General features: G+C 37.9%; 1 protein-coding gene across 1 annotated transcript in view; it reads right to left on the bottom strand.

The window, feature by feature from the left end:
* EYS (eyes shut homolog) overlaps positions 1–19,208 on the bottom strand; it is an 811,979-nt gene that overhangs the window by 15,393 nt on the left and 777,378 nt on the right. Inside the window, 4 exon segments of the mRNA XM_033053725.1 lie at positions 193–256; positions 258–355; positions 11,005–11,177; positions 17,786–17,960. Of these exon segments, the coding sequence (XP_032909616.1) occupies positions 193–256; positions 258–355; positions 11,005–11,177; positions 17,786–17,960 (510 nt within the window).

Genomic DNA, 19,208 nt, shown 5'->3' with positions numbered 1-19,208 from the left:
GCAGAGGGGGTTGGGACCAGATGATGTTTAAGGTCCCTTCCAATCCCCTAACATTCTATGATTCCATGATAAAACCCAGCCACCATGGACAATGAGTCACAGAGACTGAATGCCTGAATCACCCCAAAGAACTCCCTTTCTTTTTCACCAAATACCTGGCCGTATGATAGCAGGAAGCTGGAATCCCCTTACCTGACTGAGTACCCAGATGCTGTGCAGTGTAGAACAGGATACCATGAGGAGAGAGAGGCTGGAACCTGCAGTTTAATATGGGTCTTATGGCGGATATAAAAGGGTGCAAATGACATCCATGATGATTCATTATTTCTGAAGGATGCATCACTAATGGAAATATCTGAAAAATACAAAAGGAAATGTCCTCTGAAAGATATTTTGAGAGGACTGCATTACTATGGAACAGTTATTTTGCATAATAGTGCTTAAATGCTGTACATAATACTTCCAATTCTTCCCTTTTCACAGAATAAAAATAACCTAGCTACAAAATAAAACTTAGATAATAGCTGATCAATGCCATTGTCTTCTGGGTGCCTTATTTTCCTCAACAATCAAGGCTACAGTTTCTAATACAAAATAAATGAGATCTTGTTGGCATCATTTTCAAATAAATATAAGTGTAAATTTCACATTGTTTAAAAATTTAAATGCAAAATACTGTTGCACAAGTCAAAATAAACATTTATTTTCTCACCATACAGATGAAAATCCTAGTGGAGATTTGTTATGAGATGCTTTGTGTGCCATAAGAATGTACCTTTTAAGTGGGAAATGTTCATTAATTGTTGCTGAAATTTGTATTTAGGATAATCACACTGAGATGTTTGATAATTCCAAAGTGTCCTATTTATAGGGAAAGAGAACACTTTACACAATTACGTTAGGGTACAAATGTACACTTTTGAGCTATACACGACTAATCATTCTGTCTTACCTCTTCTCTCAGTGCTGATTGTTCGTATAACACTACAAAATCAGGCTGGTTCAACTGCCCTCAGACAACACAATAAATTATTTTACTTTTCTATAATGCTTTATGTGACTTGAACGACTTTCAGTTTTCCCACTGTAGCATTGCATATTGGAGATAGTTATTCAGAGAATCAAAGAATCACAGAATGTGTTGGCTTGGAAGGGACTTTAAAGATCACCTAGGTTCAACTCCCGTGCTATGGCCAGTGACATCTTCCACTAGATCAGCTTGCTCAGGGCTCCATCCAACCTGGTCTGGGCACTTTCAGGGGATGGGGTGTCTACAACTTCTCTGGCCCAACCTGTTCCAGTGCCTCACCAGTTTCAAAGATTTTTTCCCTAATATCTAATCTCAGCCTATTCTCTTTCAGCTTGAAGCCATTCCCCCTTGTCCTTTAACTACATGCTTTGTAAATAACCTCTGTAATCATGTTAGTTATTAGCTAACTCATGATCACGTAGTTGTTAGTCTATTGTATTTGTAGGTTTGCTGGAATAAATCAAGCTACTTGGATGTGGAGGGTGTATTTAGACCTGTTTGTGATGAACCATTTCTACTATTTAGTTAAATAGCAGTATTAAATGCCTGAGTTGTAAGTGTTCTCACTTCTGCATTTCCAGCTGAAGCTGTGCTGTTCCCTTCCTAAGAGATCATCATTCCTCATTTTAGTGCTCCCAATTTCATTGTTTTATAGTAACTTGTTCTCAGTCAAATATACTTGCTTGCTTGCAGTCAAATATACCTTCATGATGTCCTTGAAGTGCATTCTGAGATACCTTTTGCTATCTTTCACCCTCAAATTTTCTGCATAGCATCTGCTGGTGAACCACTCACCACCCAACTGCACCTGTACTGCCTATCACAGATGGGCCTCCTTATTAGGCTGGAATACAGCCAGCATGCTGCAAGCTCTTGTGATTTGTCTATTTGTCACACCGCTTCCCTCAGAATAGGGTTCAAGGTGCCCCTGGTAGACAGTGTCCAGCAGACAGATGCATCACTGTAGAGGATGCAGACCTCACCTGTTATCAGCACAACCTGACCTGAGGATACCTCTTGAGTGGGCAGTAACTGCACAGATGACCTTTTTATTAATTCCCCCTGGTTGAATTATAGATAATATTTCTGAGGAAGGCACATGATTTGGTGGCACAAAATCTCAGTAAGTCTGAAAGCAACTTGTAATCACTGGAATATCAGGTTATAATGGATTTATTAAATGCTTGAATGATCAGAATCAGGCTTTTGATGAGCTGTTGTTCAATCTATGTATATATTCTCAAATCACTCCCATCCTAAGTATCAAAATAGCTGTTATGCACCCTATCAAGACTAGGCAGTGTCTCTACTGATATATTACATAATGTCAAAAAGTATGAAGTTCCTGGCATCTATACTTAAAAATTCACAGAAATGAAAGTATTTAGAATAGCATTTAGAATGGATGATAAATAGTGGTAAAACTTGCTAAACAGATTTGCTGCTGTACTTTACATCACTAAAACTTATAAACACTATGAGGTACAAAACACAGAGTAACACTTATTATTCTAGATACATTTTTTTCAGTAGAAAGACAAGGGTCTCCATTTAGTAAAGATAAATCCCTTTACTAATGTCTTCATATTTAAAAAACAATCAGTACAGTAGTAATAATTATTTGATATACAGACATTTTTCTCCATGCATCATTTGGAAGTCAGTCTCCTCTTAGCAGATTTTTGCACAGTGAGTCTTGTATGTGGAACTGTGCCACAGTGGTCATCTTACATGAAAACATGCTGCTACTTAAAAGGTCGCCTTAGGCAGAGTGTATAATGAGGTATCTGAAAGTCTCTATGCCAGATTCAGTTTCACTTTTTCAATCTAGTTAATTCTTTGCTGCTTCTGGAGGAAGCCTGGACAATGACAAGTGTGAGAGCAAAATCAGCAGGATTGAAATGCTACATTGCTTGTCATTGGGAGGGATATGAAAGGAAGACTGCGATGATAAAAAGCCTTGAAGCAAAGAAAGATAACAAGGATAAAAGGTGGTTTTATGGTATTACTCAGAGAAAGAATTAAGTCTATGGTTTCATATTACAGATAGAGTATTAAAAAATAAAACCCACAGCTTCAGCAACAGATGTCAGAATTCTTTAGTAAGGAGGTATTATCCTGATTTATAGATATCAAATACAATACTCTATTTAATATACTTCATTCTGGAACTTCTGAAATGCAAATATTTTATTTTCATTATCTTTAAAAAGTAGGCTTATTCCCAATAAATGTATCTTACAAGTGTCATAAAGTAACATATTTTGCCACAATGCAGCAGGACTAACTATAGGAACTAGGTACTAGAATGACTTATAATTTTCTTGTAAATGATCTGTAGATTCTGCAAGTACTGATTAAATACATGGAAAAAATCTGACTTGACAGGTGCTTGGAACCCATATGTGCACTCATATCCCAAAACAGAATTCATTCGCTCTACCACAGTGCACAGAGGTGAACAGTATGAAATTTCATTTTTGCAAAATTGCTTCTATAGACAGACAAACTTTTAAGGTGAAGAATATGACAATTTAAGCTTTTCAATTTTCTTTTATGGCAGGCATATACAGAACTAACACATCAGAGGCTGAGGTACTCTAATTCTGTTTTCTTAGCAGCAGACTTTATTTTTCACCTAAGATAAGCAAATAAGAAGTTCAGCTAAACTTGCACAAGACAACCTGTTTCACACGTGCTTACTCCTGAGAAACTCATTGCTAAAACAAATGAGGTAAATGGATGCCTTTGCTGATCCTATAAGCTAAATTGGAAGGACCTTTGCTGTAACTACTGCATTACTCACTAGAACACTTAGGGATGCAATCGTGGGATGCATTATAACTACAAGAGGCATTTAAACAAATACTTCTCTTCTGTATGTGATTAATGGCTCAGTTTTCTAAGCTGAATACTAATATCTGATGATGCTACACAGAATCACAACATGGCTGGAAGGGACCACAGAGGATCACCTGGTCCAACCTCCCTGCTCAAGCAGGGTCATCCCAGAGCCCATTGCACGGGATTGTGTCCAGACAGTTCCAGAATATCTCCTATGACGGAGCCTCTGCAGCCTCTCTGGGCAATCTGTTACAGCTTCCAGCAAGAGGGAGAAAGGAAATGTGAGTCACTGCTCAAAGGAGTGAGGACCTAATAACAAAAGACATAGAAAAGGTCATGTCTGGCTCATTTTTCACTAGGTAAAGCCTGATCAAGCCTCCCTATGCCTGATAGCTGAGCTAGGGTAAGTGTGTTCAAGAGTGATGAAGCAGATGCTAAGGTCCAGCCTGCAAATCAGTCTGTGAGTCAGGGTTCAGATCAAGTGGATCTTGATGCTGCTACAGTGTAGTTCAGCACAGGATCATAGGGTATTTAAAGCTGGTCCTGAAGCAATGCAGGAGGCAACTCCTGCTTGGACTCCTCAGCAAAGCCATCTTTAAGACCAGACACCAGCCCTATCCCTATGGGCTGAGAAATACTCTCAAAGCTTTAAACTCATAATAGGAACTTATATATTGAACTCACATTTAGATACTTAAATCTAGGAACTTTGTCTTTAAAACCAGTTCCCACCACTAACTAACTAACTAACTAATTCTGAACACCTTCACAAAGTAAGGTGGCAAGCACATTTCCAACATATAATTCATGCTCGTAGAGGACATCTAAGTAATTTCAGAGTCATTCTGCTTAGTGCTAGTTAGCTGGCTGGATCTTGTTCTTACTCACTTGGGTGACTGGAGGGAATGGTAAGTAGATGACTGAATTTTTATTGGGACATCACATCCCATGATAACATGGCTGACTTGGTGTGGGGGTATTATCTCCTTTATTTTATCATACATTACTTCCACTTGGGTTTATATGTGATGTATTTGAGTAGGCAACTCATTTAATTCTACTTGGCATTTAAAATTATACAGATAAATATTACAAATGCATGTTCCCTTGTGCCAGACATGAATATTAAGTTTACTGGACTGTTAATGATAAACCTGAAAGCTTAGATTGCTTTTCATGTAGAATTTAGACAACATATTTTATCCTTATGCAACATGAATGATGTGGCTACTATTTAATGATTTTCTCATATTGCCACAAGTTTTCAAAAAATGTCACTGGAAACAAAGCTTGATGTGATTGGTACTGCTTAAATGACTAAAAGACAATAGTGACAATAGTTACTGTGACACAATAACAAATTGTCCTCCTGGTTAAAGATAGAAACGAAAGTTTCCAAATGATAATTATGAGATAGACTGTGCAGGTCTAACTGCATTGTCAGGTAAACTCAACACATGTGTACATGTATGTGTGCTTGATTGTGTATATAAAGTGTCTTGTCATGTAGAAGTTGAGCTAAATTATATTGTGAATTATTTTATCTTACAATAGTAGTCAAAATACATCAAGTATCATTCTATACTATGTAGAAAGTAAAAAATAGAGTAAAAATTATTTCAGAAATCAAAGTTTTTTTGGGTTTTTTTCTGTCAATTTATCAAGTATTTTCAAAAATTTGTTGTACTTTTATATCAGAAAAATGGAATTTGGCATCAAAATAATATTTAGGAAATCGACTAGAGCTGAATAAGCATGGCGCCAGGAAGTTGCTCACCCTTTGTTCATCAAGGAAATGGCTTTATTGCTTGACAAGTATCTCATTAAACCAAGGACAGGACAATGAAAACTTTTTACATTTTCTTTCAGTTTTTCAAGAGTTGTACATTGACAGGCAGTATTTGTAGTTGTGGAATTCAGAAACTAATATACAGTTGAAGAAATCTATTTATTAACTCATTTCTTTGTGAAAAAGGCAGTAGCACTCTGTTATCATGCCTTGAAGTCAAGAAAAATTATCATAATAATGTTATGAATGTATGTGGCACAAACCATTCCTGCTAAAGAAAACTGCTGAATAATTTAAAATTCATAGAAATACTGTGATGAAAACGCCATTTAGTTTCACCACTGGCAAGTGTTCTCCAATAGTGCCATCTATAGAATCTTTCAAATATTACATTGCTGTCCCCTTAAATAAGAACATTATCAGTCTCTGTTATCTCACAACTAACTAATCTGAAATTGTAGGGCTTCTTCACTCCTCTACAAAATTATCTGGGAGATAAATATGCTCAGTACCCATAGAAACTCTATCTAATGTGGAAATATATCTCAATTTGGAAAGGAATGCCACAGGAACTTTATTGACTTAAAATTTATTTTTGTTCAAGTTTTTCATAATCTTTGGTGATACTGTTTATGACAAAACTAGAGACTTGATTTAATCCATTAAGATAAATGGCAAAAAAAAAAGAAAAGTAAGCCATAAATGTTTAGTTGCTAAAAGAGTGCTTCAGGGAGATGTTGTATACAGCTGCTGTGTTAATTTTTTCTCTAAACATCCACTGTTGGCCACTGCTGGAGACAGGATTAATGGCCTCACACAGGCACACAGCTCTTATGAGAAGAATAAGTTACTAAAATAGAATTTAGCACATATTAGAATATAACTGCAGTCAGTAATTATGGATAATGTCTCTAATTTTAATGTTCACACGTCTTAATAATTACTATTTATGAAAAAAGATATTGTGTTCACATATGTAGCAATGTGCTGTATAATCAAACTACCTGCTGCAAAACGGTTTTACACTGTTCCTTCTTTCTCAGGAAGAATCATCCTTGACATTTGATCTTGGCCACTGTTTCTCACAGTAATAATCACAGTGAAACCAACGGGTCTACTATATACTTACAGGGGAACAGAAAAAAAACAGGTCCTTAGAGACTTCTCCCTCTTCAGAAACCCTTTGAGAGATCTAATTACAAAGATATTCATTGGCAGAAATGGAATAAGCTGGAATTTGGCGTGCAAAGCCATGCAGGAGACTCCCCAGACAAATTACTGGAAACTCTTGTTGGTTTTGAATATTGTGTGTTATTGAAATAACTAAATTATTATGCTGCGGAGGCTGAAGCTTTACTTCTTAATCAGAAGAAAAGTTAGAATTTTCTGGTGCTTCAGTTGCAAACTTTAAGCCAAATTACCAAAATATTTTTTTAATATCATGTTTTGGTGTCATGGAAAACAGAACTACTTTTAAAAAATCTCTAGATAAACTAGTTCCCCATATCCTTGTGGTTATGGGAGTGCTAACTAAGATTTAATGCTGGGGCAGATCATGGCAATATTTGATTGCCATTTATGCACCTCAGGAGCCAGGATGGCTTTGCTGTGTTATTGTCACAGCTGTGACCTTTTCAAACCAGTGGAACAGCATGATTTACTGCTTCATGTGTCACAAGCAGTCTTGGAAGTGGTTTGAGTCCAAATGGCAATTTTAACATCAAGTAAAAAAGATTCCTCCAGAAATCTCCAATTTCCTTCCCATTTCATTACAAAGCCTTTTGTTTATGGAAGTATAAATTAATAACATTTTTGTTTGTTTATATGAATGTTACATTTTGAAACCTAACACTCTTGTTTGATGAGTGCTAACAGGACACTGTGTTTGGACAACACAGTGCACCAGAAGTGGAGTTTTAAGTTCTTAAACAAGTGTATTACTCTGCCTTGCATGACAAGGCTTTATTTCTTGGGCTCATTCCGATCTAATTTACAACCCTGTCCTTCTCTTCTAGTGCTCATTGTGGATGCTTGCCTTCCCAAAACTGGTCTTAAATTTCACAGGCATCTTCCTATTTGTCAGTCACCAGGGTGCTGTCTACCTGCTAAATTTCTTGATCTTTCTCTGAGAAAGCAAATCCTGGTACTTGCTTTGTCAGGTTGAAATATATGATGAAATATTTTCTCTCAGCATTTCAGGCTACAAAATATCACTGTGCTACTTCCTGAATATGAATTGGTTGTGCACAACCTAAAGGAAATGCAGAGTGATTGAAACTGCTACCCTCTCTTTTTCAAGTGGGTTGATTTCCTCTATTTCCTCTAAACCACATGCAATAGCACACATCTTTGTGCAACCTCCTGAGAATATTGCTCAATTTACTTATTGGCAATGGTCATTGTGAGATAATTGAGTAAGCCCTGTGAGTCTCAGGCCATAAGGGAATGAAAGCTATGTTCTTTAACTGATCTTGCTCTCTCTCTGTTCAGTCTATTCTGACTTAGTTTTCCAAACACTGGACACTTGCTATGGAGCTCTGACATTTAAAGCTTAGCCATAATGTACCCTATCTCTGTGCAGTCTCTGTCACTGCATGCTTGGTGGTTTGAGTTGATGCTTTAAGCAGAACAATCACAGAACAAGAACAGCATCATGCTCATATGCTTTCATCTCTCATTTCTCATGTACATAGTTAATAAAGAACCTCAAACATTTTTAGTGCTTGTTTATTGATGATTTATGCCTGTGTACCCTTCATAATTGTGTTCAGAGTACAGTAATTTCAAGACCATAAGGCGCACTGGACTATAAGGCACACCCCGGGAGCCAGCAAGATTCACAACATTGTACATCATATAAGGCGCACTGGACTATAAGGCGCACTTTTTTTTTGCAGCGAGGCTCCGCCCCCAGCTCCCCCAGCTTGGTTGCTGGCCGAGGCCCAGCCTCAACCCGGCAGCCATGGGCCCCTGGGCCCGCCTGTACCTGGCAGGGCCAGGCTATGCCTGCCGCTGCTTGGCCCCACCTCCCTGGGGCCGGGCTATGCCTGTCACTGCTCCACCCCACCTCCCCGGGGCCGGGGCACGCACAGTGCTGCTCGGCCCCGCCTCCTGGGGCTCCCAGGCCCGCCTGTACCTGGGAGCTATGGGGCCTGGTACCCGGCTGCACCGGCAGGAGGGCCACCACGGGCCCCAGCCCTGCCTCCACCCAGCTGCCACGGCACTGCAGCCCCGCCGGCCTGCCTCCAGCCAGCTGCCGCGTTCCCGCAGCCCCGCCTCCACCCGGGTGCCACGGAACCGCGGCCCCACCTTCAACTGGCTGCCACGGCCCTGCCGGCTCCCCCCATGTCTCGCAGCTCACACTTCCATGTTGGCAAATTTCCGAACTTTGTACATTATACAAGGCACACCAGACTGTAAGGTGCACTTCCGGGTTTGGGACAAATTTTTAGTCAAAAGGGTGCACCTTATAGTCGTGAAATTACTGTACTCTTGTTTATTATTGTGGTTCTACCCCTATTGCCCCGGTTGCTATAATCTGGTAAACCCCTGTTTGTTCTTACCCTTTGTTACTCTACTCTGCACTTTTTTTGCCTCATAAATCTCTTCAGTCTTCTTGTCACACTTCCCCCCACTCTTTCTGGTACATTCATTACTCTTCATCCTTTAATTGTCCTTTGTTTTCTCCCAGTCCCTTGGGCTGTTCATTGCTCTCTGTCTCTTTTTCTTTTGGCTCCAATAACCACCATTAATCCAGAGATGAGATATTCCATCTTGATAAGCAGCTGTTTTTTAGCAATTTGCCATCCACTAAAAGTGCAAACTGCTCTTTGAAAAATCTCATGATAATTAATTATTCTGCCACAGAGTAAGGTGAAATACAGGGCACAGAGTTTGGTCAGGATCCATAGCACCTATTTATAAAAGGTAAGCTTTTTAAATAGAACAGACAGGAACCCTCTAATCTGTTTACCAGGTGAAGAATTACTACAAGAAAGACAGTCTGTAAGAAATACATTTCTCTCTTGCTCCGGTGTAAGTTTTGTACTGATAATGTGGCCATCATAAGAAGAACCAAATGTATTCTGGAACCAGAACACAGGAGTGTTTACCTGATTAATTACCTGCTTTATGTATAGCACATGTCCTGATGATCAGTATCCTGAATCCAGATGGCATTACTTTTGAAAACCTTGCTTGAAATGAGAATTGAAAATTGGAAAGTTCATATAAAGAGCCTTGAACAGCTGTTGCAGCAGAGGCAATAAAGCAAGCACATTCTTACATGGAATAAGGAATTCAACAGTAACTTTCCAGAAGCTATATTCTTTTTCATTTGAGCCTACCAATTCCACATGTAATGGAGTTTAAAAACTACCCATCTGTAGGGTGAGGACTGCAAATCAGGCCAAATGCAGTTCAGCCTGTCAGTTTTGTGCTTCAAACTTGCACAACAAGAGAGGCTGGACCTTGACAGGCAGTTTGGAAAGGCAGCTATTTAACAGTAACTGGATTTCTCCAAAAGTTGTACAGAGAGTTTCTCGATAGGAGAACATAAGCTTGTACAAAATTAACAGGATCTAAGACCTGTGGAATAGGGGGTGTGAACTGTATGACACCTCCCTACACACAGAGGCACTTTGGGCACTTGCAGGAAAAGTCCCTGAGCTTGTAGCACCTGTGTATCCACATTGTTGCATATTCATTTGCACAGTCTCTCACAGAAGAAAACAGATAAAGGATTCCTTTACATGAGGGTAAGAAATGCAAAACCTGCAAACTGAGGACATTTTGAGGGTGACATGTTGAAAGAAAACCAGGGAGAATACTCACTTGTGGATTTTTACAGTGACTGCATATTTTGTCATCGTTATCAGTGCATCCCTACCCAATAGGCTGTGAAGTCAAAAGGAAGCTCTTCATTAGGATCAGTAGACATTGGATAAGGTCCCAGGTGCTTCCCTCTTCTGTACCACTACCGGGATCTCAAGTGCATTTCCCATCATACCTCATTATGGTGAGATTGGGAATTGAACTAAGCACTATTATATTGCTTTGCAATGCTTCCTCTCCCCTTGGTGTCTGACAAATCATGCTTGTGAATTTGGTTGAATGATTTGAAAAAATGGAAGGAAAAAAGGTCATTAAAAATAAGCAGAGTAAGGAAACAATATCTAACAATTCATTGCTTTAAATTACTTTTTCCAATAGAAAGGAGCATCACTTTCTTAAATCTATTTTCTACTTTGTGTCTCTATGTCACATCTAATTGATCTATTGCAAAAATGCTGTGGTTTTACATCATTAACTGAGTGTACAATGTACTGTGCATTTGACATACCTTGTTCACAGTAGGTACCAGTTGTTCCAAGAGGACAGTGACATGTGTAGCCATTAGGCAGTGGCACACAGGTACTGCCTTGCTGACACAGATGTGGAGGATCATGCTCAGGTTCACATACTGACACAGTTTCTGTGCAAAATGCACCTTTCCATCCAGTGAGGCAGTCACAGCTACGGAGGGTAAGTGAAAGAAAATAATGCAACAGTATTATCAAAAGAAATCAATCTCTCAGTAGCAATCTAATCAAGATTTTCAAGTTTGGATACCTATCTTTAATAACCTGATCCAAAATGGTTAATGGAAAAAGGTAGTAAGCAAGTTCCTCATTTAACTTTTTGGTACGTTCATTTTATTATAAAAGAAAAATCTATATAATAGGAAATATTTTATTTTGCACATTAACATTACAATATTAGCATTTGTTTGAAGAATTTAAAAAAAAAAAACAAGAAGAAAAAGGCTTGTAGCTTTTGTATGTTTGTTTTGCTCTACAAATATCTCCAAAAGGTCCTGGCTTCATAAAGCAGGAGGAGTTAAAGTGAGCATTAAAGGGGAAAGGTAAACAGCAAAAAAAAACCAAAAGAAAACCAGCACAATGGAATTGTTAAGTTATTTGAAGAGAAATTTTAACTACTAACAGGACTCTGTCAACAACTGCCTTTCACTTAGTCATTAATTTTCTAAATTCTTATAACTGGCATATCAGATGTAAGTTTGTTGAAGCACTCGATTGAAAAGAGAATAGTGGATACGCGATGAAAGAGGTGGCAATCTGGGTTTCATATATTCATGATTGTAAATCTATACCAAAGGTAAATTTTCTAAACCAACTGAATCATTGAACTTGTTATTATCTGCTACACTTTATGCCTTTCTTTCATCGAAGCTGGGGAACAAACCCAAAAAAGTCACACTAACCTATAAATTTAAAATTAGTGTGAATTCTGTAGAAATTGTTAAATGCAGAATACACTTGGAAATGATGTTTAAAATGCTCTCCTTAATAAAGAGTTAAAATATAATTGATCTATTTGTTTTCCAGCATTTTGTATCACTTTATGATTAAAATAATTATTCCCCTGAATAAAAGTATGGACTTTTTCCTGGAAGTTTTTTCTCCCAAGGCTAAGAATGAAAACTCATATCTTTTGATTAGGTTTTGATTGGTCCATGTTTGTTTGGTTTTTTGTTTTGCACAAACTCTTGAATTTTTCTTTGCATTGACTGAGCTGCACATCCTCCATTAATCAGACCACTCTTTCTGTGTAAAATATAATGAGGAGCCTATGAAACTCTTGTTTCACCAAACCTTCAGATCAGACAACGTGTAAACAAAGCACAAACAACAAACTCTTCAGAGTGATTAAACAGCCATTTGGCATGAAGGGGAAAAGAGGACAGGACCTTGCAAAAGCAAAAGCACCTGAATTCATCAAAGTCAGCATCAGAGTGCTTTTTGTCTCAGCTATAAATGTTATGCTTCAATGCATGAAAGCTACTGAGAAGGGGAAGTATTTAACTTCCCTTTAAATTTACCTGATTTAACTCTCAGAGTGCAAACAGCAGGGCCCCTTCCTTGTGCCCTGAGGGAGGCTGCTGGAGCTGATGCTGCTGCTCTTGGGCATCATACATGAGGGCTCTTCCCTTTTCCCTGGCTTGTCTGCATATGTTTGCATATGTCTCTTTAAATTTCTTTTAATTCTCTTCTTTTATGACGTAACAGAAGTCAGGTTTAAATCAATTGAAAATTATTTGCACAGAGTTGAACATGTTTGCTGGCCTACAGCGGCAATAGTCTATCAACAAATGAAGCCTATTTAACATGCCTAAGCAAGATGGACTGGTGCTGAGAAGTTAGATCCAAAATTTCCTAATCTTTACAGAGATGAAGGAAGAGGTGGTGTTTCAAATGTTTTCCATCATGTAGCCTACTGTAGTGGTCTATTTACTCTGTGTCTCCTGACTTTGGTTTGTTTTTTCAGACCAGAAGAGCTCAATAGCTCACACTAGTGACTTGACTCTCAGGGACTTAAAGACCCATTTAGAATCACAAAATACCTCAAGTTGGAAAGGACTCATAGAGATCTTTGAGTCCCACTCCCTGCTTCTTGCAGGATTACCTAAAAGTAAATTGTATGACTAAGAGTATCACCCAGGTGCTTCTTGTATTGGTTTAGGTATAATAGGTGAGCTTCATTCTGAGATCAAGACAGTTAATTTTATGTTCCATCAGGTGCCCAGTTGGTTCCAGTCTAAAACCAGAGGTGTATGAGAGAGGCAGCTGTTGGCCAGGGAGACAAGATTCTGACAGATACCTGTCAGAATACTCACACTTAGGCGATGGGATTCTTGAGCCTGCGCTCAACTACTAATCTACCAGTGGAGATCCAGTGGAAATGGCCATGGGAACTGGAGCAGTATCCATCCCAGAAACGAATACATGCATGACCCTAATGAGAAGATCCTGCCTTCAGTCGCCTCAACACAGACTAATGATATTTGCCTTCTGATCCATGGTGTGTCTGAGAGATGTGTGAGCCTGCAGATAAGACTGAAAAGCTGCAGACTTGTGCTCCTCTGGAGTGCTTCTTTTCTGTGCTCCTGTGAAGAGCAGAAAAGTATCCCAGGACCCGTGCCATTAGCATGCCAGTGTTTAGACAATGGAAAGTCCTGGATCTCCATTGACTCTAATAGGATCCTACACATTTAGTTCATCTGGAGACACTCCAAGTTTATGTGTCTTTGGAGACAATGTCACAGCAAGATGACATTTCCTATTTTCAGGCTTTTTGAATAACATAGATTAAATTAATTCTTCTGTACTCGAGAGACCAGAATCTGAGGAGCAATTGCCAAAATGTCTTTTTTTTTTCTTTTCTAAAGCATATTTTTAAGTGGGAATGGATAGAAAGGCTTTCAAATACAACTTTGATAGTGTATCTGAAAACAAACTGTATAATCTTGAATCACCTGGTTTTGGAAAGGAATCTTAATAGGATGCACTTCAAAGTAAGTACTGGGCAAAGTCAGACAGTTCAAGTAGGAAAAAGAAACTTTAAATTTTGGAAATTCAAATACCACTTCAAGTTCTAAAATATTTGTATTTAGGAAGCTCAAGGATAGTTTAATTTAATGGCTTTTTCTTTCTTGTTTCTTGTAAAATGCTTATAAGTGTCATACAGTATTCATAGAATGGTTTATTCAGCTTCAAAGTCCCTTACCAAAGCCAAAATTAGCTCTCAAACAAATAACACAGTTTCTACATAAGCAAGGATGAAAAGTGTATTTCATTGTTGATTATGAATCAAAACCCAAAACTTTTTATCAAAATCCAGGCAACATTAAAGCAAGTAATGAAAAGTTATTTTACACATAAGATATGTAGGAAGTGTAGCTATGTGTTACTACAAAAAATACTGATCACACTAGAAGCTGACACCTGAATTTAAGATTCTATATGTAGGATGGTTATATACTCAATGGAGATCAGATGCTTAATGAATTTATCAGATTAATTAGACCTCAAATTAGGCAGATGTTTAGTGATATCTGAAACTCCCTAGGGTATCTTGTCTGACCCCCAAACACTTCCACAGGAGAAACTGAAACATTTCTTAACATTATATAAATATCTCAGGTAGTGTAGGACATCTCAAATTCATATTGGCATGTATTGACCCTCATTAGGCTGCCCAATCCACTGGAAATTTCTGGATGCAGTTCTTGAATTTGTTTTGTAGTGGAAAGATGCTGAGCAATGAAGGAAATTTCTAAATAAGAGTAGTTGTAAATTCATGCAGTGGAAAACTAGAGCCTTAACAAAAAACTGTCTATCTTTGGGCTAGGAGGTAAAGATGGAACCTGAAGAAAACAAGATTAGAAGAGAATCAGCTGTATTTAAGCAAAGAGAACCATGGAGTGCTGCAAAAGGGTCCTATTAAATAAGGTAAATTGGATGGAAAATTTTAGATAGCAAATTCACCCCCCCAAACTAGAAATTTGTATTGTTTTAAACCACAATTAAATGGCTAAATGTCTTTTCCCTTGCAGAGTATGAAAGTATGTCCTTATGTTACGTATTGATTCTGTCCTTGCACTGCAAATTTGCTTTAATTGAATCTGGCCTAATAATGAGACTACAGAAGCTCCTTTTATGGGCTACCCCACACATATGGGTATGATTTAATTTCTGAAACCTGAGTGCTGTTGCTCTTTGAAATCTATACAGTACTGAGAAATCCACATGAGGTTTGGAGATAGGGCAGAAAACTTATTCAAGTCCCACACTCTTCTGAAGCAGCAGCTGATGGCCAAACATCTACCCAGGGGTGTCTAAAGTGACAGTACATGCTCACATTTAACAGACTGAATCCTCTCCATTTTGCCTGATGTTCTGATCAAACAACACACAAAATACACTTTTTTCTTATTTCATCAACAAGAAGTAGCCACAGCACATCACAGACAATCTTGTTATATGCAATTTTCTATTTTCTATGATTTTGTGTCATAAATAAAATAATAGGGGTATTATTGTCCCTTGAAAATGATATTCTTCATTTTTTATTGTCCCTTGAAAATTATATTCTTCATTTTATTATTCAAGTACTTCCCCTTTGTTTTGTTAAAACACAGCAGTTGTGCTCTGTTGCTGGCCAGAATGTAAAGATTAATGCTGCATATTTCTGTTTCTATTTAAATCAAAGCATTATCCCTATAGCAACTGAATCTACAGCTTAACAGCACTGCACACTTCCTGGTAGGGTGGTGAAAGCAAGACATAAAAATAGCTCAAAACAGCAACCAAAACCTCTGGAGAGATCTCATTTCAACAGAGAAAATATTTGAACACAAATCCAGTTCCCTCAAGGAACACAGATGATTTGAAAAGAGAAAGAAGTTCCCTCTAAGAAAATACATTGAGACAGTATTGACAGCTACTGTACTTTGACAGAAATTTTATGTAAGCTACATTCATGCTTCTTTGGCAGTGCTTCACTTTTTGTGTGGGAGGAAAAAAAGACCACTACTGGTACATGCATGCAAATACATCTAGTGTGTGAAGACCTAGCTGTCCTGAAATATGAAGACTGGAATAGAATTAAGTAGTAGGTCACTATAAATTAAATGCAAACAAACCCCAGAAAAATCAAATTGCTTCCTCTCCCCCTCCTTTCCCCCAGTGCCCCAGAAATTTTAGAATAATCCCTAAACTAATCTGGAATACAAATTGTAATGATGACAAAGAACTTTGCCTATGGGTGGATGGGAGTGGGATGTTTCAGTCCACATTTACGATTTTTTGTCTCGTAATTTTGGTTTTGTATCACCTCTAATATGCTCATAAGGAGAAGGATGACCATTATCCTTTCTTGTTCCTCAGGAAGATCAGGGATTTAACAGCTCTGGGAGGATCCTGACAAGTGCAGCAGTTGTGACATGCAGTAGTGCAACAATCAGAAAGCAATTCCAAACTGTGTTTTTTAAAGTGTTTCTTTCATTACTGTATTTAAGCGAATATAAATACACTCATAAGAGAAATGGGGAGCAATCTGTGTGCTAATCTTGGGGACAGTTTTCCAAGTATCAGTACAGTTTACTAGTTTTAGAAGCAGGTATTCTGTATCAATTTTCTCGTAGGTGCAGATTTGTGTCACAGGCAGCAAAACCAATTACCATATAATTCTCTCTCCAATACAGAATTAGTAGATTGTTTTCAGTTTGACAGATATGCAAATGTTTTTATTTGTAGCACACAGAAGGACAGTTTGTTGTTCTAAAAAGCATCACACACAGTGCAAAGCCTTTTTGCTCATTCAAATCAGTCTTGCTGTCTGCAATGTTTTCAGTCAGTATCTTAACAAGTTTTAAATCATCACTTTTCTTTTTTTAAAAAAATTATGCAAATATGTGGAAATAAATGAACACATGTGAAAGCACATAAGGAGAAGCAAGCATAATTAATCTTGGCAGATACTTTAAAAATAAAAAGTGCTTGTCAGCAAAGGTTTTACAGCTGCGTTACAAGGTGTTTGAAAACAAAATTTATAACAATGGAAGTACTGACACTCAACAGTAATTTGGAACTGCAAATTTACTTCCTCCTTCTCTGCATACAGCCTGGGGATTCAACTCCACCTACTCTGAGGGACAAGGCATGAATGACCAGAGACTCATCTTTTGGGCTACCTCCCCTCATCCCACAGATCAGCAGGTGCGCAGCTTAGAGATGAATTGACAGACTTCAGAAAATGTTTGGAGTTCCTACAGGTTTAAACTGGCTCAGAAATTTCTAATGTTGAGCAGTCAGTCGTTTACTCCACAAGGGGTTTTTTAATGGAAAATAACAATTTCCAGGAAACAGAAGTCACCTATTTTTGCCCCATCAGCCACATTTGGACATTAACACAGTCAAGTTCTCCTCTTTACTACTTCTTCTTTGCTATCCCAGCTGCTCACTCAGTTTCAAAAAAAGGTCACAAATCTAATTCTTCCCATGCATTTCCTAGTAAGTCTACATGCCAGTGACAGTGGAGCAGAACCAACCCATGTAATTTCGTAAAAAAAAAAATTCCCCAGAAATGGTCCTAACATAATTTTAATATTTTAATATTAATGTTTTTGTCTAACTGAACGAACTTTCACCTTCCTTCCTCCCTCCCTCCCTTCCTTCCTTCCTTCCTCCCCTCCTCATTTGGTTACACAATAAATTACCACAGTTATTACTCTAGAGAAAGTCTATGCTGTGTCTAATATATGTATATATATGCACACTTACTAAACAGTAGAGCCAGTTTCTATGCACTTGCCACCATTTCTGCATTTTATTAAGCTGCAAGGGGAATCTTTACATTGTCCAACACTGCGACCAGAATTGGGGTGTCCTTCTGGAGTTCCTGGTGATTTAAACCCTTGATTAAGGCTGGTGTGAACTTGAACATCAAAAATGCAACCTCAAAAGTAGAAAGGAAGAAAGAAAGAAAGAAATTAGATTTAAAACAGATAGGAAAAGTCAAAACAAACTGAACAACAGAACAGCATCAACCCTCAGTGAATGGGTTCCTCCAGAACATCTTCAGTGAATGAAGAACCATGCCATCTACAAGAGATAAAGGTAGGCCAGCTACTTTCTGTTCAGGTGAATGAGTGGATGATCAGAAGTCCTTCATTTAATGGTGGGTAAAAAAAAGGAAATAATTTCCTAAGATATTGACAGAATATAAAGTCAGTGACTAGGTGCAATTTTCTGTTTACACACTCATGCTCTTACAGGAACGTGTCTATATCAGATAAAAACAGTCATAAATCCCAAAAAATATAGACATAAAAAAAACCAACCAAACAAACAAAATAAAATTTAGCTGAAACATAGTGAACTCCCACAGTGCCTGAAATCACAAGAAGGGTTGGTATTCAGCAGTGCATAGCAGAGACTCAATCTTAGAAGAAGGGAAAGGATATGATATGGAGATTGCAAGTAATCATTCAAGTAATCATTACATTGTTTTTAAAAGCATCACTTAATATGAGTTTTTGCATGATTCACTGAAATCACGAAAGAAGACTTGCATCTGAAAGACCCAATGAATGTACAATGTGATTTTTTAATAGTTACATTTTTTTTGGAACAAGATATAAGTACTATCTACAGCAAGATAACTATTTTAGCCACAGTTTCATAATGTTATTGAAAGTAGCTTTCTTAGGCTGTTTCCGTATTTCACACATTTTGTAGCTCTGTCTATATTGACGCATAACTGTTAATTCAGAAACATAGGATAAGTAATTTTAAAATAACCTAGTTTTATGATCATGATCATCTGCAATCTTTGTATTATTGCTTCTTTGCTTTTTACAGGGTTGTTTTTTTTAGGCTGTGTGATGCTTGTTAAGTCCTAACTAATGTTTCATCTCTTTATCAGTAGCAGAGAAAGCATGTTCTGTTCTCCTGGGTCTTGCTGGAGTGCTAAGCAAAAGCAGCCCAGAGCTCTGTGTAAACAATGGAAAGCACAGTGAGTCCCCAAGGACTTTAAGGTCAGCATGGAAAATAAACTGGCATTTGTGTTGATGACTAGTTTAAGTGTACCAACCATAGTCTGACTGTGCCATCTAGGTTAGGAACAGTTCTTGAGCACTGGTAAACAAAGCATGTAATAGGTACAAGAGTGTTTTGGCCCAGCTTTCTAAGTTCAACTGAATCT

Source organism: Catharus ustulatus, chromosome 3 (assembly GCF_009819885.2).
Source record: "Catharus ustulatus isolate bCatUst1 chromosome 3, bCatUst1.pri.v2, whole genome shotgun sequence".
NCBI lineage: Eukaryota > Metazoa > Chordata > Aves > Passeriformes > Turdidae > Catharus > Catharus ustulatus.
The sequence above is the reverse complement of the archived record's forward strand: the minus strand, read 5'-3'. Positions and strand labels throughout refer to the sequence as shown.